The sequence below is a fragment of the Pyxicephalus adspersus genome, chromosome 6 (genome assembly GCF_032062135.1).
Source record: "Pyxicephalus adspersus chromosome 6, UCB_Pads_2.0, whole genome shotgun sequence".
Taxonomy (NCBI): domain Eukaryota; kingdom Metazoa; phylum Chordata; class Amphibia; order Anura; family Pyxicephalidae; genus Pyxicephalus; species Pyxicephalus adspersus.
The window spans coordinates 88,826,345-88,847,142 of record NC_092863.1 but is presented as its reverse complement, the minus strand read 5'-3'; the positions used below and the strand labels follow the sequence as shown (position 1 = coordinate 88,847,142).

The following is a 20,798-nucleotide window of genomic DNA, read 5'->3' as shown; positions in this document are numbered from 1 at the left end:
CTGTTTACAGAGTCCAAGAGCTCAATCCACTGAATTAAATAGGCCATCACTGGAGTGACATCCCTACTGGATGGGCTTAGTCTAGTCTTATCAGTGAAGCAAGAAAAAAACTACTACTGTTGGCTTCTTAGCTAACTCACAGCACTCCTTGAATTATTGGCTATATATGTTAATTTGTACACACACACTACTAGGCCAAAAACAGGCCTGTGGGGACAGTGTTATAATTTAGGGTTGTTCCAGTTGATCAGGCCTAGGTTCAGCAATATTATGTGCCCGAAATCTTCCCTGCATTGATTTTTGGACCTCTGTGGTATATTACAGCGGTCGCCGATCTTTTCAGGCCTAGGGACCACAAAATACACGGAATTCGGACCACACATGCGCAGGGAGCCATGTGTTCCCCTATAGTGATATCATGATGTCAAAACCCACCCACTCTCCCATCGCAGGTCTGAGCTTGTGATGGGAGTGGACAGCTTGTGTCCATATGGGGGACATGGTCCACGGCTCTGGCCAATGCACCCCTCAGCGGGGTCTTTCTTCTGACACCTTGGGGTTGGCGACCGCTGGTATATTAGGCAACTTATTCAAAATGTGAAAAACCTTGCACTCATGTGCACTTTAGCAGTGAATGTGTGTAAATGGACCTCAATGTTTATTTAACTACAGCTGGAAATAGACTGGTAGATCATGGACCAAATGCAGATGGCTGTAAGATATCTGTCTGATTTTTGCACTTGGATTGGCACACATATGGTCTACACTTGCCACACACATGGTCAACATTGTGCAGATGTTTTAACTTATCTCAAGACTTGCATCCAAACTCAAATGTGAGTGGATGAAACCTTTAACAAGCTCACCATTTTGAGCTAAATATTGGCAGCACAAGTTGAATATGCTGCAAATTTTACAAAATGCAAGCACATAATTGTGATTTTCTTCCTTCAAAGAAGCCTGTTTAGAAACCTAAAAAAAGGGTTTGTTGTACATACATTTTTGTTTTGGATAAAGCTGAGCATAGTTAGATCCCATGCCTGGTTCTTATTGTTGTATGTGTTCCTGTTGGGAAGATTCACCTTCATGTCCTCATGAACATTGTCATCAAAATCAGATGAGAGGGGCAAGAAAGGTCTTCCAGTGGGGGCAAAAGATCTAATAACAGTGGTTAAAAGGGTAATTTATTTTAAATTTGGAGAGATTACTACTAACTTCCTGCTGTGTCATTTTGAATATAACGTAACAAAAAAATCTCCCAGCTAAAAAAAATAAACTGAATTTTAAAATAAGTATTAGCTGCTATGCAGTACTAGCAAAGTTGTGAGGAAAGTGTTAATTTCACACACACACACACACACACATCTGGAGAAGGCACAGAACGAACAGAGATGTGTCAGAGAAATACAGAATCTTCCTGACAGTTCGGCAGACACAATAGTGATCGGTACATACTGTCCTGAGTCATTACATCTGCAGCACGTTCTCGAATGTATTCCTGTAAAGAGACCATTGCTCAATGTGGAACACTGCTCTGACAATGCAATCTCCCTTCAAGTCTGTATTAAGGCCAAGAACTCTAAAAAGGTCCACGGCAACTGAACCCTGTCATTTGATTGTGAAACATCTTTTTCCTTAACAGTTGTCTGCCATGTCTTTAACTGAGCAGTCCAAAAACTTGGTCATGAATCTGTAAGCTTTAGGATGTACATTATACGTTAATAAATAAGCTCCTTTACCAGCAATTACTTTATTCAATGGATGAAAGTCAGATCAACTTTAAAGCAGAACTATAGTTCATTGTTGCAGAAAGGCCAGGTGATGTCTGTTCTGCAATAAAATATACATACCTGCCTCATTGCTGTCTTCTTAAAGAAAAAGAATGTCATGCTGCGATATCCTGGCATTCTCGGGGCTGCTGGGACTGCATTAACTTCTCTGTGCATGGCATGTTATATTATCATGGCATGGCCAATCAAGATGGCGAAAGACCCGAATCCAGGAACATGATTGGGCGAAGATGGTGGCCCGTGTTGAAGTATGTCAGGTGAGTGCAATAAAAATTGCAATCAGGCATGTAATGGTATTTTTTTATTGCAGGAGGGACATTGAGTGTATCTTCTGCTATAAGGGACTGGTCTAGTCACAATTTGTAAATTTAGGGGTTTAGTTCTGCTTTAAAGCAACAAGTCAACTTTTTAAAAAAATTGCGTTAAAAAAAGAAAGTTAACCTGAACTTTAAATTACTTACATTGTTCCTCCTCCTCCTCCATGCTAAAAAAAATTGTTCTCATTAAAACCTTTTTCTACCAGTGACATAATTTTTAAGTCTTTTGCTTCTCTACATAAAGCAGGCATTAAATAGAGGGAACCCTTGAAATAACTTTCAGATCTTAGGGATCCTATGCAATTATTAATATATCTACAGCTCACAGTACATTAGTATGGTGGTACTTAAAAATAGCTAAAAAGGTCATTGGTGTCAGAGGTAACTGACATGAGAGGCACAAATTACTAATGGCTCAAGGTACCAGTTTGCAACCTCTGGAAGAGGAACCCTGGTTGAACATTGGAAACACTGGACTAGAGGGTCATGGCTGGTGGGATGGGCCGATAGGGTGCTGTAAAATACTTCCTAAAAGCAGGAAGTTGTAGTAATGCCCCCAAGTGATTCCGAGCCTCCATGATTCAAAGAACTGAGATCCAAAAAATGAAAGGGTTATATCTATTGCAGGCAGATGGAGCAAGCTTTTCTTACTACATCAAACAAAAGTTGACCTATCCTAATAATTTGTTCACATAGGCTGCCAGCATTCTGGACTTTCTAAACAGGCTCTGCACACTTTCCAAACTTGGTAATTGTTACATTAGATTTTTTTTTATTTACAGCTAAAAGCATTTATATTTCACAAATATAAAAACTAATATACTTTCCCCTAAATGCTTTTTGTCTGAATACGACATTTACATTGTAAATAGTATATTTGTTAAGGACACATGCAGAATAACCCCACCATACAAGACCAGTCAGTTCAGAGACTCTCCACAAAGTACAGAGTTCCTCTGAATTACACATAAGTAGCAGTTCCTGCCAGTGAATAGCTCACATGGAATGTTTCCTGAGGGTTTTTTTTTTTTTGACTAATGCACACGATCTATCGCAGTCATTTTTACTGTGACGAATACAATCTGCATTTCTCATCAAAAGGTGAGTGCAGAAAACAAAGCTGACCCCAGCTTCGGCAGCCCACACGGGAGAAGTACTGATCTGAAAAGGCAACCCTATGTGATGGGATGACTATAAGATAAAGGTGCAAACAGTGAAAAACATTCATTCATGATACACTTTTGAAAAATATAAATAAAATGTATGCTGGGGCAAAATGCAATATTTCCTAGGTCTCATACATATACAGAAAATTGTGTAACTTTCTGTTGTGTGCTGACAACACCTGGCCTTTTGTTGCACTGAAATGCCAACAAGTATTGCCATCCCTCCATGAGTCCTATTGGAACCTCTTTATGTTAAGGAGTTCAGGGGAAAACTCAAGCAGGGATGACAACACTGCTTGGAAATTTAGCAAATTTGAAAAAACTGACTGTGTCTATGAACAAAATCACAAACCCACACTGATGAGATTATTTCCTTCAAGGTTTTTTTTTTTTTTTGAAGACTAAAACAAATAGAGTGGACATATCCTAAAATAGCCATTGAAAGCATTTTTATGCAATTCCCCATACAATTCTGTAGATACAGGCATTATAGAGAATCTTCAACAGCAATGGCAAAGAAACAACCGTACTATTCATTTCATATGTATTTTTATGATGACCCAACAAACATCCTGTAAAAGAAGAATATAACTCCCCAGTGCCTATGACACCTACTTTACCATACCAACGCTGCAGCCATTATCAGTCTTTTCATTACTCAACACTTTCACATGGGTCAGATGCCTAGACCCCACTGCTTGCTATGTTTCCGGTTACCCCTTTCATCACTTGCTGACCCCTTAGAGAAGCGTTTCTGAAACTGGGATCCTCGAGGGATATTCAAAAAGAACATATAATGAAAAAACATCAGTTAAACCTATTTTGAGATTGGAGGGAACATACTGGTGTTTCTCAACTAGGTTCTAGGGGTTCCTTGAGAAATGGGCAAGGATCTTTTTGGCTATCTGTAAGAGGTTGTTCTTCCTGCTGGTCAGCAATGCAAGAGGCATTTTTCCAATCCATCACACTAATGTACTGTAATCTGTGGATATATTCTTTCTAGCAGGGGTTCTCTGAATACCTGAAAGTATTTCAAGAGTTCCTCCATGTCGAAAAGCTCAAGAAAGGTTAAGAAGATGGAACCATAGCATACAGTGGGAGACATGGTCATACAATATTTCTGGTAGTGTTAAAGAGACTGATGGAGGTTGCAGGAGGAAAAGACGAGATACTGGCAGCTGGAGAGGTAAGTATAAGCACCGGATCCTCCCTCTAGGATATTTTAACCTGAAAAGGTCACTTTAAATACATTTTTTAAACACTATGGCTTCCAATATTAGGCTTATAGCGTTAGGACTTCCTTTATCTAATGGGCTGTAAAGAAAGAACAATATGTCTGACTTTGGCCCAGACAACACGAGTCAAACCAGCCTGCCCTACCTCCTACAGAACATTTGTCTCTACAATGGAGATGTCTACAAAGCACGCTGGTAGCTATGAAGGCACCACAGTGTCCTTGGCACAGAGAGAGAACTATTAGGTGAAAGTGCTGTAGCTAAATAACAGCACGCAGTGCCCATACAAGACTGAACTCTATGGAAAAGACAAAGAAAGACCGACTCACAATGCACTCCAAGGGGAATCTCCCAGCTCCACTCTCTAACGTCCAATGTTCCGTTTTGCAGCAGACAAAGCCGACCGCCACCACAAACTTACCATTCACAACACCCCCCCTTCCTTTTTTCTCTCTTTCTCCCTCCTCTTTTTGTTTTAGCAGCTCAAACAAACCTCATGTGCCACTTAATTTACCAATCAATTTTCTACTCTGACTGTGCATGTTTTTATCCCTCTATACCTTCATATTCACCTACACATCATTTTATGTGACGGTTACCATGGTAACTGGTCCTCCAATTATTTGTGTCTTTCAGCTACATGGGAGGGAATGCATACCTTTACACATAGATTATTTATATTGCAGCATGATCGTGTGTGTGGTATGCTGAATAAAACTGCACAGCATTAATAAAAAGTGAATTAAAAAAAAAAAGGACCGGAAGGGGTGCATATATTTTTTACATCACATTTTTCCTTTGCTTGCTTTTAGTAGCATGCTTTTTTATCATTTTTCCAAAGACTCCTAATAGATTCATGATGCATAGGAAGAATAAAATGTTTTATAATTGCAATAATATATAAATATATATATATATATATATATATATATATATATATATGTGTGTGAATATACTATTTTTACTATACTAGCATTATCTTCTGTGCTGCTTAATTTCTTGCAGATAAAATATATACAACAAACATATTGCAAAATGATTAATGACCATTATGTCCATATAGAAGTATCAGCGTTTGTTTAAGCTTCTTGCAACCCTCTTCATTCTGAAGCACAGTAAAGAATGGTATAAAATGAGGGACCACAAAGATTATTTACACATTGGTTTATTTTTGGATGGGGAGGCATTCTGAAGATTTTCCCTCATTTCCAATCCCTGTGTAAATGTTAATAATGGGATGGGAAGTTACAGTAAAATTGTGAAGGGGTTTCCCCTGAAAGTTCTGCAATGCAAATAAACTTTCCTTTCTTGATTTGTAATAGCTACAAATGCAGCCACAGATCTTCAGGACAAATATGAGTCAATAAACTTTCAGTTTTTGTCTAGAAAACCCAAACAATACCTGCACAGAAGCTTTACAATCTACACCCTGGCAATTATTCGTGGTGACCTTAAACCACCTGAAAACCAGTGGAGTGTCGAAATGTCTCCAGGCATCAACATGGAAATTGGTGATAAAAATCAGCCCACAAATGTGAGCGAACTTCCCAGAAAACTATTCAACATTCATATTATTCAGACAGTCAATGTGCAAAACTACAAATCTGGTCATGTTTTGTACAGACAAGTTCTCCAGGAAACTCCAACAATGAGAGGTTCCAACATGAATGTAATACAGAATGAAGGTAACGGCATGTTTTATCTGGCGATGTGTCTTACGTCTCCCCATCTCTAGAGTCTCCCATGTAAGCATGTTCAAACTGAACAATAAAAAAGCAAACAAGGTCAAAAAATGGAAATAATGCATTTCTGTACACTGATATTACAGAGAACCTCAGGCTTTGTTCTTTAAACATTTTTCTGTAAAATGTAAGTTTACCTTAAAAAAAAAGCCATGCACTTCAAACTGAGCTCATAGAAAACAAAAATATAGAAGTAGTGGGAACTGGAAATTCTATTGGATCCAGAGATATAGGCAGCTGAATTATAGGTAAAGTATGCAAAAGAAACTTGTTTTATTGTTGGACATGGCCTCTGCTCCTCTTACCTTCCAAACCTTCTACTGGTCAGCTGGGCCATTCATCAAACAAAAACACTAAAATGGAGGCAGGAAGGGATTGTACAAAGTGCAATGTGACCGGTACTGTCCAAATTTAAAAGCCACTATTGTTGAACTTAGAGTGTCGATTACCTGAAAGTACAACTGTTTTTTACAACTTCTGTTTTTTATTGTAGTTTTAATCACACCTTGAGCAAGCATGCAGATAACTGTGACAAGTTTTGTGACAATAATCTAAACATCTGAGCTGTATACTCATTCTGGATCAGGGATATACAAGGTGCTAAAGACAGAGGATCATAAAATCAACCAGGCAAACTGTTTTTATTAGAACCAGGTCAACAAGGACAGTTTATATGATTTATCAGTGTAGGTCCACTAACTAAAGAGACAAAAATAACTGTTTATTGTGGCCAAGTGATGAATATGGAGATATGCTTACCTTATTCTTCACTCCCTTGGCAGCCGGAGCTCTCATCTCTGCTGTTTGACGCTCCAAAATGTGGCAATTAGCATGTACAGATCCAATATACATAATAATGTATATGTACAGAACCAAACAACTATGGGTAAAGGACATGTACAGAATCAAATACCTTTGGTAATGAGCATGTGCGGATCCAAGTACACATAATAATGAACATTTGGATAACTAAACCTCTATAATAATGGGCATGTCCAGAACCAAATCTTCATAATATTGGACATGTCCAGAACCATGCTGTTCTGGAAATTAGCAGGTACAAAACCAAGCACCCATATTACACAGCATGTACAGAACCAAGCACAATACAAATTTACAACAACAATACATAATTTACAACAGTGGTTTCCCCAGCCCCTTTTAGCCGGGCACCACTCAGCAATTTTCAGGTACCACCCAGCTGGTTTTGGGAGATTACTGAGGAGCTGCCCCCCACCTACAATTTTTTCCCACCCAGCTTTAAAAAAATTTCTGGGTTAAAAACTGAACAAGCATTTACAGAACAAAGCATCCAGCTTGTAGAGAATCAATCAACAATGGTCGTGACCAAGTACAGAAGCAAACGTAGAAAAAATCAGGAAGGCTGCCTCCGAATTGTGCACCTTGAGGTGGACCTTGCAATTTATACCTGCAACTGTCCCCCCAGTGGGTCTCTATAAAGAGCCAGAGCCCCCTCGGAAACAATAATTGTGTCGCATAAATAACGTCAGTTTCTTTGTCACTAATAGGAACAAACAATTTTTTGAGCCTTTAAAAATAAATAGATAAAAGGATCACATACATCAGCCCTATTTGTGTCCATAAAGGCCTTTCTTTCTATAAAAGCTCGATGAAGAGGAGGCCTTCACGTCACCTAGCAACATGCTCTCGATATGTTTGTATATGCGGAGGACGTGGAGGAGGTTATCACAAGTTACGTCTTTTTATACAAGAATTACGGAAGGGGAGGGAATCTTGTAATGCTTGTCTATGTCATCACAGGCTCTGTCACTAAGGCATATTTTCAAGGAAAAAAAAAAGGAAAAAGTTTTGGGGTGTAGTTTCGTTTGCAGCATAGTAAATAGGGAAATGCAGGCTTATTGAAGGTGAACAAATTGCAGAGGTTAAAACAAGTGTCTTCTAAATGAACAGGAAGCATTGCTTGTACTGCGGTACCCTTGCTCTTGGAGTGAGCAGAGATGAACTAAGTTCCTTTAATTAATATTATATTTAACATATTTTCTACAAGTGACTGTGATAGGAGTCTGAACTTATACCAAACTCCAATTTACTGGATTTGCTATTACAACCTAAACCTAATCCATGGACGAACATACCATTTTTTGCAAGTTGTGTAAAGCCTGCAGGCATACAAACATTGATGCCCAAAGTAATCCCCTTTTGGCAGTATCACCTCTTTCACATAGAACATTTGTTTTTAGTCTTTAGACATGGTGGTAGTGTTGAAATAAGCCTTTATGACTTAAAGCTACTTACAAATGTCAGACTTTCATCTAACGCCTCTATAGCTGTCCTATGACTTACATACATCTTGCTGGATCACTAAACAACCAACCGCTATTTTTTCTAATGGGAGGGATGCAGAGGGGCACCTCCCATTTGCCTTCCCTCCTCCATAGAGCAGAAAAGTGCTGCCTGTATATAAAGCTTGTTTACAGTGACAATGTGGTTGTCAAACAAAGGGACACAGCTACCTTTTATTCACAAATCGGTAAACAACTTCATAAATAATAAGTAAGAAACAATTACCGGAAAGGATTATGAGAAGCGGAGCTTCGGGCATTCATAAACAAAGGATTAAACAAAAGCATTACAGGAATTGTACACTTTTATAGTTCCTCAGAAGAACAACTTTAGAAAGAACCAACCAACTGGCCAAGGGAATGATCCATACTACCCAATTTTACCTATTCTGTAACAATCCAAACAATTCCAGTGACTTGATACCCACCAAGCTGCCAAGTTTGGCACACCCCAACTTCCAAAATTTTGTTTCAGGCTGCAGGTGGGAAGAAGAATCTTTCCTCTTCGTCTGTATCTTCTAAAGTGAAGTCCCATCTTACCATCATGGCTCCAATCTGCCCATATGACCATTGGCCACCAATAAGTTAAAAACATACACCTACTGGTCCCAACATCTACATGCTAGTTCCAGTTTTTCACTAAGCCTTGTAGCATGCACCTTCAAAACAAATCTAGATGTTACCCCTCAAATCTCAATCATGACATTTCCCCCCAAAGCACTCTTCTCTTAAAAACCAATGAACTGTTTCGAGGAAAGCAGCAGAAGGCAAATCTGTGACCTCCCTCATACATACGAGATTTAAAACCATGTGTGGGTGTCAAGCCATCTGTCAGTATGCGTCTGGATTGTGCATAACAGTTTTGTTACGCATGCATTTTAATGAAAAAGATTGATTAGACTGCTGTGCCAAAATCTTTATGAATAAAGTAATTTAGAATACAAATACTGCATGAATTCACAAGAAAAGTTTATATCTGGTAATACAAATGTGTAAAGAAGTGAATACAGCTTTATCATACTACAAACACAAAGATATTCATACTTCCATATTTTCTGGGATTGATCAGAGAGTAATTTTTACATGTTAAGATTTTTTTGACCCATCCACACCCATGATCAATCATTTCATACAGGTAAAACAAACCAACACAACACGTGTGACAACACCCAGAATTTTAATGCAATGTGAAAACACCTGGAAATTAAAGCGGGAAGATCTTATGACTGGTGTCTTTAATAGAAATATGAATTTAAGTAGTGATGGAGCCCCATATCTATGACTGAAAGTAACTTTTGGAGAACTGATTTATTTAGAATACTTAGAGTTTGATCATAACTACAGCTATAAGAGATCATTTTATATGGCCAAAATTTAGGGACAGCACATCATCACACCTGTATGAGCTTGTTGGCCCTACCATTCTATAATAATGGGCATTAATATGATGCTGAATGTCAGCCCCCTCCCATCCACATCCAAGGCTTTGATGGCCCCCACTGTTCTGCATAGGCATTTTTAAATTTTTTGACTGTCTCGGTAGGAATTTGTCCCTATTTAGGTTGAGATGACTTAGTTCACGATTGGTTTTCAAATTAAACACAGAATTACTGAAAAGTATTGATGCCAGGGCTCTGTTCCTGCACTTTGTATTCCTCAAAACCAAACCTAATTATGTCTTTATGAAGCTGGCTTTGAGTATTGCAGCAGTCATACTTGAACAGAAAAAGGCCTTCATGAAAATGTAGTCACAAAGCTGAAAGCACACTGTTGACCAAATTGTCTTTGTACGTTGTGTCATTACCATTCACTGGAAAACACCTAAACTCAATGTTATGACCTTTGGATTTTACATTTTTTGATCTGCAAAACAAGGAACGCAGTATAGTAGTGACTTATATCACAAAAGGGTACTTCTGGCACTCCGTATCTCTTTACAAACTGGTATTGGGACGGAATCCCCTTAGTTTGTCCTCCAGTCATAACACTAAGCAAATAATTGCTCTACACAGGTTCCAGTTCTTAATCACAGAGTGATTCACAGACATAAAATATATGCAATTTACATCATAAAAATTCGTATGTAGAACTGCACGTACAAATATACTTTAGCAACACAAAAAGGAGAGCAGAATGCAATTTGCACTATTGAAACAAACACAATGTAACTAATCTACATGACGGCTGGTATAGAGAAGCAACATGGCATGTCTGATCCTGCGGGTAATGCATTAGAACATAAGGTATACTTGCTTTGTTCTGTAATACTAGGTAGAGTAACAAGAATAATGCCACTCCCAGACTGGGCAAACAAGAACCAATGAAATACAGGTTTCCCTACGAAAGTGAATATTTTATAGAGCTGTGCTGTCAAAGTTCAAAGTTTAAGTACACCTAAGGATTTCAGAATGCCTTTAATTGGTAAGCCGATTTTGCTTTTCACATTTGTTATTTTGTTGTTTTTTGGTTTAGATACAATTTAGGGCCCATAGGCATCCTGGTGAGCTAAATGAACGAGTGGCTAACAAACTAAAATGTCCAAAAAAATAACATTCATGCAATGTAGTGAACCACAACTCTGGGCAGTGTTACCTTCTATTGTGGTGGGCTGCCACACATGCAGTTATATTGGGGTACATTTCTTTAGGGCAGGTTCATCTCTGTGTAGTACCACACTGGCTTTAAGGTGTGCTACAATCAAAATGGAAAATAAAACCTATGGGTAAGGTTCTTGTTCAGTAATTGCTGCAGTGCACCAGTACATTACATTTCCTTTTGCCAATTTGAGAATAGTATTTGCTCACCCTTTGCAATACAGGACAGGAATACCCAAACTGTCTTTTACAATGAAAAAGCCTAATTTTACTGGCTGTCTTTTACAATGAAAAAGCCTAATTTTATTACTGCCAGTACCAAAAAAGCCACACCAAGAAAACAAATGGAGGCAGGCATGTTAACCCTTTTCTAGAAATGCTGTTTTACTTTCCATCCTACAATATGCTATGGTCTAATTCAAACATGGAAATCAGGAAGGGCCAATTAAGATCTGTACTAAACTGCACAAATCAGCAACTCAAAACATAATAAAGCCAATGAGTCACCACAACAATGCAAGAATTAGTATTTGGAAGTAGTAATAAAAATGGCACCCTCCATACTTCCTCAACACATTTTCTTTCAGTAAGCAAATCCACGTGAGGAGCTTAGCGAAATTTGGTGGTAGTGGAATAAATACAAATATGATATGTTTGCTAACTCATCTCTATGTAGAATGGACCATGCACAGACAGGCAGCACATACAAAACACCTATACAAAGTTTTCAATTTTATTTCTAAAAACAATTTAAAGCCCTACTTGCTACATAACGTGATACCATGACTATAAAGTCACCCTATGAAATTAATAAATTTAGGCACTGAATACACTTTACTGACACAGAGCAGGCACCTGCAGATTCTACGAAGTATCCTAAATGATTGATATATAATTCAGGTTCTATGTGGAGGCTTCAGACTCCTCTTATTATCCCTAGTACTCTCTTCCTTCTGCAGTTAACTTGCTTCATGTAGCTACCAATTTCAATCGGTGGAGAGAATGGGGAAAGGTTATCATGATAAATAAATGTGGAGTTCTGGTAAAGCCAAAGAGCATTATGGTAAATTTTGCCATGTACAAGGTACCTCTTATACCTTTAAATGGGCTAAAATTAAGCTATGTTTTGGACTTTTTTGGTGAAGACATCCTATTTGCTCTGTATATGCAGAATTTTGAGAACACAGAGGAAAAACAGTTGAAAACATATACCGGTAGTGTATTAATTATTTATAAGAGAGCTCATAGAACACAAAATATTATTAGAAAAATCAGGTCACACCTCTCCTGGAACATTGTAATGATGTGAGGGAAGTAAATATGGTAGCATTTAAAACTTTGCTCGCCCATCTAAGAACAAGAATATACCTCATGTACTCTATCCAAAATTACTGAACAGGTTTGGCTTTAAATTAAATTAAATATACTTTAAATTAAGAGGGAAAAAGCAGAGTTTTCCTTGAGGGAGGCTCTATCACTCCAATTCCTACAGTGTAGATCAGAAAAAAAGGAACAAAGGACCAATGCACCATTAGGAGGCTCCTGTAAGTAAGAAGAGTTTCCATATTGGAACAACTAGTAAAATTTTTCCTCTTACAAGGCAAGCAATAGGTAGGTTGTACGCAGCTCTGACACTTATTGTGAAACTAGCAAGTGAATGACGCATTAAAAACTGAGTGATTGATTGCCCTGCAGTGATTATGTAAGAAGACCAGCATAACAACCTGATTCAGGATGTTTTGAAATACATATAAATACTGCCAGTAAAAACAACCTTAGTAAACCTGTGCCTCATCATTTACACACAAGTCGTAGAATTCCCAAATCTACCGGACAGCAAACGGGGAATAGTAACAATATTTAATATAGAACTTCATATAGGGTAAACATTCTCCCAACTATGGGTTTTCGTCCTGGTTATATTTAGGTATACCGGACCACTCTGATATGCCAAATATTTTTAATCAAATTTTCTTTGAACACAGTTCCAAGCTACGGCTGTCAGGTCATGGATTCCCAACTCCACCCTTGAAACCCATGTAAGCCTAACCTTGCTACTCCTTTACAGACACACAGTATTCCCTACTAATGAACTTCTCCCAACTGATTGATTGCACACAAGGCTGAGCAAGGTGCTGCCAAATCCCCATTAAAGCCAAGAGAAAGGAGTTTGCACAAAACAGACTTCTGGAAGCAGACCAACCTATTCCAAATGTTATGGACTGTGTGAAATTTAGCTACACTTGGATACAAAGGCCTTCACTTAGAAACTGTGAAATAATTATAAACTGATCACCCAAGTTAGATTGATAACAAAGCAGAGCAATATGGATTCATCTGCAAAGTATTTAAAAAGGTTTTGGGTTCTGCTGAGTAATGCCATTAATCATTGGACATGACAGACATGCTTACAAACATTCTCACAGATCTGTGGTTTTCTTTGCCAATATAGGAAATTAGTGAGTACTTTCTGGAGCATGAGGCTGCTAAATATCTGCTTCTGATTGGATTGAAGTTGCAGCCAATAAAGAAGTTAGCTTTTTTCAGTCACACCCCCGAGGAGAGAGGAAACTAAATATTACAAGAAAAAGGGGAAGAAAAGGAGAAGAGAACCAACATCACAGCATTAACCTTTCATTAGTGGCCAGCTTTCAGAAAAGGTCAATAGTGGGGGAAATGTGTCCTGGAGGAAAAGATAAGGAAAGACAAACTGCCATAATCCAGATTATGGCACTTTCACAGATTTTCACAGATTTAAAGTATACTTCAAAGACATCTTGATAACCGAGTAGCAAGTACATGAAAGGAGGTCTATCATTTAATCACAGTGTGAGCACCATTTACAGTTAGATGAAAGTATATACTCATTATGGATTAACATCTGTGGCCACCTGATTTTCATTTCTTAATTAACTTGTTGGAATCCCTTTACAAAACCATAAGCATTAATATGGAATTGGCCTGCCCTTTGTTCCCTAAATCGGCCCTTACTTTTCTGGAAAAGCTTTCCACAAGATCTTGGAGTGTGTCTATGGTAATCTGTGCCCAATCAATCAATACAGTAATACAGCAAACATACAATTTATTTTTCACAATCATTGGTCTCAGTGGTTAGCTCTGGAACTCTATGTTCCTACCAAGGCAGGAGCTTTATATGCTCTCCATGTGTTTGCATTGGCTTCATCCAGATACTGCTTTTTCCTCCCAGAACAAAAACACGCAGGCATTAGCAGCAATCTAAATTGGCCATATTTTATATCTGCACCTCTTCGTGACTGTTACATTAGATTGTCAGCTACTACGGGGCACTTGTCATTGATTTTTTCTGTCCTCTGCAAAGCTTTGAAGAATAAACTGGTGCTAAATAAATTAAGTAGAATAAATAAATACAACCAATATTATTAAAATATCAACAGCTGACCATTTTTGCACATGGAAAGAAAAATCACCTTTCCAGTTAAAGCCTTAAATAAAACTAATTATAATTTGCAAGCTGCAACATTTTTAAACTCTTGTTAGCTAATCTGACTCATTTACATGAAGCATTCATATTTTTTAATGTTTAACATTGACAAATATGCACTGCGTGCAGACAGACGTGCATGCATTTTTAACAAAGCAGAACAGCAACAATAGAAAATGTACCTAGAAACAAAAGATAATAAAAAGAAATGAGAAAAGGCATATAATAAAAGACATGGGAGGTTTCGCCCATAGAGAAGCAAGCACACAATATATGGGGATGGAGCTGTCACGCAGATGGTATATAGCAAAGTGCATTTAAGGGCTCTGAGGATCCCGGAGGAGCGGCTGTCACTATAGGATTCTAAAGAAATAAGTGAATCACAGACATGGAGGTTTTTAATAAGCATAACATTTACAAGCCTAAGTTTGCCGAATAAAGCTGCCGCTGAGACGTACCAGGCAGCAAATGAGCACAAGTACAACACGTATTAAATATTAACAGACGGGAGACTCACCTGTGCACTGCGACCTTGACAATCCCCCAGATGAACGGTGAACGAGTCAGGTCTAGCCCTGTACATGATTTCATTTACCTTGTACGCAACCTGAGTGGATTCTAGCGATTTAACTCTAGCCTCCCCTGGCCGCAACCAAACGTAGAAGAGGTCCTCATTGTGAAAAAGGCAGCTTGGCTCATTCCCCCCTCTTTTTCAGATAACAAAGAAGATAATGGAGTGTGCCAACAAGGCGGCTGCTAGGACACAGTGTACGCTCCCGAACTCCTGTTCTGTGGTCGGCTGATGGCGAGCTCTGCAGCGTGCAGACAACAGGGCCTTGGCAGACCAAGGCACACACAATGTTAAAGTTACAACGGCAAGGGAACAAGTGTCCCAAAATAGTTGCAGCTTGTCAGGAAAAGCATAGCTGTGCAGTGCCATGACAACCATGACAAGAAAATGAGAAAAAAATAGGAACCACCTACATATCAGACGTTGTTACTGTGCAATCTCCCATTCATTAGGCATGCAGTTTTTTTTTAGCTGTAGATGTACGAGCTGCTCCAGCAAACACTATAATTAAATTAATAGGTTGGCTTTAATTCAAGGCTCGTCAATTTGTCAATCACAATTTAAAACCTTAACTAACATGGATCCTTTGCTTTAGCTTTGGCCCCGAGTCTCACCCTGTGTCACGGCTTACACATGGCTAAAGACTTACTGCCCTCCCCAGCGGGCACTGTGACCTAGTGATTGACCAATAAGGTCCAAACAATTTATCCTGAATACAAAGGGGAGAAAGTGATATATTTCCCTATACCTGATTATACTGGTATTTCCAAACGCTCCGTTAGGTTTCCCTTTATGTCAGTGCTTCTCAACCAGGGTTCCTTGGGCAATGAGCAATTTCAGGCATCTAAGGCTGATTCCAATGATTTATGAGTGAGAGAGGGGTCTATAAGGGTGGCATTCTTCCCACTGACCACCACACTAATGTACTGTGAGTGGTTGATATAACATATTATCGTAGGGGTTCCTTGAAGACCTGAAAGTTATTTTAAAGGTTCCCCCATGTGAAAAAGGTTGAGGAAACCAAAACTCCTGAGAGGCCAAGGTTGAAATGTATTTAAGGGAAACTCTCACACGTTATTTAGGAACCGTTTCCATTGCCCAAAGATTTGTAATGCACTTATTTTTGGAATCAACCCACCTCTGTTGTGCTTTATGGTTGTATGATGGGTAATGGGATGGCATTTTACAGGGCACACAGTCCTGCAAAGTTATGCATTAACTTTGCACATGGATCTAATAATTTATTACTATTACACAATATGAGTAATTCACCACCCTATGTATGTGTGTATCATTATGTGTTGTGACAAATGTGTTTCTCTGCATCTATTATTAAAATACCTTCTTTAGCCACAGCCTATGACTAGAGTGGCACTTAATTGAGTCTTTATTTCTAGTTCATGTGGCCTCAAGAAGGTCACATGGGCAACCATCTGAATCTATTGCTGGGGTGTTGTCAGGATTGCCAAAAAGATGGGGTATCCTCGAGCACCTGGAGGTGAAGAATGAGGCAACCATTTGTAATCCGCCAGATACTGGGTATGGCCATACTTAACAATAGGAGTGGCCTGGTTGTATAAAACATGAGCCTGCTTATTGTATATGTGGTACACATATACCAACAGTAATCATTCATACAAAATCTGTTTTAATTACTACGTCAAAAGCAAGGGTCTAACTGCGGCATTCAAACCTCAGCACCATTATTTTTAAAAAGAAACTCTCATTTGTTGTTTTTTTTTTTTTAACACAACCTAACCTAAAGAAAAATTTTTATGTTGGCTTTGCATGCAAACCACGTCATACTCCAGCCCAGAGTATAAAGTACAGTGGTCAGAACTATGAAATGTACAACAATGTGAACATGTGCAGGGGTCAGAAGTGCATAACACAGAGCACGAGGCTCAGAAGTGTGTAGGACACAGAGTGAACTTAACACACAGAGCACAGGTGTCATGAGTATTTAACATACTAAGAGCAAGGGCCAGGAGTGGGAAGTGCAGAAGTTAGGGTAACATAAATCACAAGCCAGAGTACATCCAAAAATTGCCTCAATCCCCTGTGTTGCCTCCCCCCTCACCAAGAGAAACAACAAGATGGCTGCACTGATATATAAAAAAATGGATATCAACCACAGAAACCAAGATCTAAGGCATCAGGCAGTTGATAGCAGTAGACGTCCTTGACCAGTCGTTGTGCCCTTTTTTTGGTTAACAATTATCGAACGATAATTATATGGATCGTTCGTTTCCAGTGAAAATTATTGCACATGTGTACGCAGCCTAAGGCTATGTACACACGTTAGTTGATTGTCACCTGAGATACTCTGCCACAACAAACTGAACAATTAGCTGGGAAGGACTGGTGTTCACTTCTATTGAGTAGAGCCCAGCAGGGTGCCATTTGCTTATACTTTCCCATCCCCTGTCCAAAGAACAACACAGCACTGTGTGTACATCACTCATTTAGCTCAGTTTAGCTTTACCACACCTTCAACCGAACAAAGGGGCAAATTTAAGTAATTCTACCACTGAGGTCAGCTTTTCATAGTCACGATAGACTTAAAGGGCATCTCAATACCTGTTATGCATACAGGGTAGTAAGTGAAGAAACAGGAAGGAAGGATTCAAAAGAAAAAAGGTGGCCATATAGTCTCCCAGCACCTCCATCACTAGGCCTAAAGCTTTATTCTCAGATATAGTCCCCATATTCTTATATACATTTCTCTACTGGTACGAAGTCTTTTGCTCCCTGAATGAACATCACCATATTTCAGCTTTCCATATTTTACTTACAAGCTGATATTGAACCTGTCTTGCTGGTCTTTTAAACAGGCACCATCAACTGCTGTTCTATTGAAACCTGATAAACAAACATTCCTATTGCACTGGCTCATTGTTTTGGTTTGAGACTGGCGGTAGTGCTGCTCCTGCATTGCTGAAAGGTCAGCGGTGTCTACTATGCAGAGCGTCTGTCATTTCTCACACCGCTATGTTCCACCAGCTATGTAAATTGAAGTGGAAACTTCTAAGTTATGAACATAAAGTGTTCCCAACGGCGAGCAGAGGCCAGCCGGCTCTCCTGCACCTGACACAGACCCAGGCCTGCCTTTGTCAGTTAAAGCTTGTAAGACAGAGAAGAAGTATCATTACCTTAGTAAATGGTAGTTTTTATTCACCTTGCAAAAGCTACAAAACATATTGAGTAAACCCTGACACCTTTCCTCCCCATCCTAATAAACCTATATCGGTCTGTGTTACTGTACAACAAATGCATCCTGATCACCAAAGTCACCAGGAATTAAAGTAAGGTTTAATTCCCAAATTATTGCTACCAGGACAATTCTAAGGGACTTGGTTCTTGTGAAAACTTTCTAATGGGATTTTACTCATATTGGAACATTATTCTATAACTTTCTGTTGATTCTACAATACTGTCTGTGAACGGAAATCTTCCTAATGAGACAAAGATGGCAGTGTTATAGATCTGAAAGTGTTCCCATCAAAGTCGTTGGTTTGTCAGCATACTGGAAGGTAACCAAAGAACCTAGATGGGGAAACAAACATATGGATAGAAGGTTGGTGGTGTACACACCGAAAACCTCAAACGTGGGTGCATAGTTATTGATGCAGCATATTTGTTAAATGCCATCTAAATCTAGCCAGCTGTTGGGCACAAGCCATGGTGTACAGTGAGCTGAATCATCGGTAAACCCCAACAGGTTTTAAATACTCTGTAATACGACCATGTCCCATAATTAGCCAAATGAGAAGTGCCAAGTTATACAGCAAACTAAATGTTTATCCGACCTCTGGGCGAACTAAGTGAAAAGAATTAACCAGAGGCCGAAGAATGAGGGGGAGCGTCCCTTGGGGCCAGCACTGACCACAGATTGGCAAATGTCTCTCTGAGAATGGCCGGTGTTAAGACACAAGTGTAATTTACGAGGAGCTGCAAATTTTTCAAAATTCTTATTGATTTAGACAATTAAATTAAATACAAAATATTTCTGTGCAGAAAAGGGCATGAGTGCTTGATCATATGCAGAATTACAATAATATGGAATATAAATAGCATCAACATATTACACAGCGCTGTACATTAAATAGGGGTTGCAAATGCCAGACAGAAACAAACAATGAAACAGGAGGAGAAGCAGACCCTGCCCAAAAGAGCTTACAATCTAAGAGGTAGGAGAAGCAGCACACAATAGAAATCCCTGCATAATGACCTATTCCAGACATAGGAGACATTTGTTATTCCACACATGTGGTCCTGGTGTGACAATGCCCACCACTTGGTCTAGATAGATAGAGATAATGAAAAAGTAAACATGCTATGTATCCTTATAGCATTTCTTTTCAGCAAAAGTCACCTTCAAAAAGCAGCGTTTCCTTTTCCCTGTGAGAGTAAACAAGTTTCTTATCACTGACAGCATAACTGTGAAAGAAGATGTTTGAACTTGCTGAAATATTTCCATGCAACGGCACTAGTTTCGAACTTTTGCTTTGACATTTATAGCTGAACTAAGGGCAAATACCCCCAAAAAACAATTATACTGTATATATATTCAAAAAGCATTAAATGTGTCTTTGACTTTGTCTAGTGTTAAATGAACGATATTGACTTAATTTCTTCCAGTTGAAATCCCCACATACCAGAACCTGAAATAAAGCCGCACATAGAGAAAATCAGCTTTTCTGAGGTTCTGTGATAACAAGGCATGAGAAAGAACAGAATGAGAGAGCAGAGTGACAAGCTCATCATTCTACTGATTATCCTTTCCCTGTCCAATCACAAGCTGGGGAGGAACAAGACCTGTAATCATTACTAAACAGCAGCAGAGAAAAATCTGGTCCCTTTACCAGACATGACTGTGCATGTGTCCGAGCTGCAAAAATCACTAAACATCTCTACTGAGTAAACCACAATACCAAATCAGTCACACTTTGTGCACTTGGATTTTATGCAAGAGGTGCTTGAGCATCCTCAAAGTGGATGATTCAAGCACATTTCAAGAAGAATATTAAGTTGAGAGTTTTTAGAGAATGAACTGTAATCTCAGAAAAATGATGCTTTCCACCTTGCTACCTGTCTACAGTGTGTGAAAATCTTGGAGTTCCCATTTCAGACACATTATGACCGGTCTTCTTTAAGGCTGCAGCGATCCAGCAGCATTGGAATAAGGAGACAAATCCCTGTGTCCCTGCATCTGTTCTGGATGGCATCTGACATTATCATCCTGACAGTTCAGTGAAGCTCTGCTGTGTACTATGGTTAGAGCAACAGCAACAGCAAAACAAACAACAAACAGCCAGCAGATGGAATGTACTTTCTGCTTTCTGATATATTTCTGTTGATTCTGATCATCGCCAAGGAGTCGCTTGCTCCAGTGGCCCCAGCACGCATATAACAAGAAAATCAGCATGAATAAATAATAATAGAGCTCTATCTAATGCAGAGCCTATTCTAGTTGTATTTATTAATGGAAGACTTGTAATAGGAATGCTCCTTGCAGTACTTTAAAAAATTCTGTAGGATTTTGTAGCTCAGTGTAGCAATTTAAGTTTATTATCCATATGCACCCCTTTGTTTC

At 38.9% G+C, this 20,798-nt stretch overlaps 1 protein-coding gene across 12 annotated transcripts in view; it reads right to left on the bottom strand.

The window, feature by feature from the left end:
- Positions 1 to 20,798, bottom strand: part of NEDD4L (NEDD4 like E3 ubiquitin protein ligase) — a 221,180-nt gene that overhangs the window by 67,613 nt on the left and 132,769 nt on the right. The window contains exon 1 of one of the 12 annotated variants that reach the window (XM_072416536.1): positions 15,149 to 15,355. The exons of the other annotated variants lie outside the window; for them this stretch is intronic. Within the exon in view, the coding sequence (XP_072272637.1) occupies positions 15,149 to 15,214 (66 nt within the window). The 5' untranslated portion in view covers positions 15,215 to 15,355. Of the gene's footprint in view, positions 1 to 15,148; positions 15,356 to 20,798 lie in introns of those variants that run through there. 12 annotated transcript variants of the gene reach the window in all.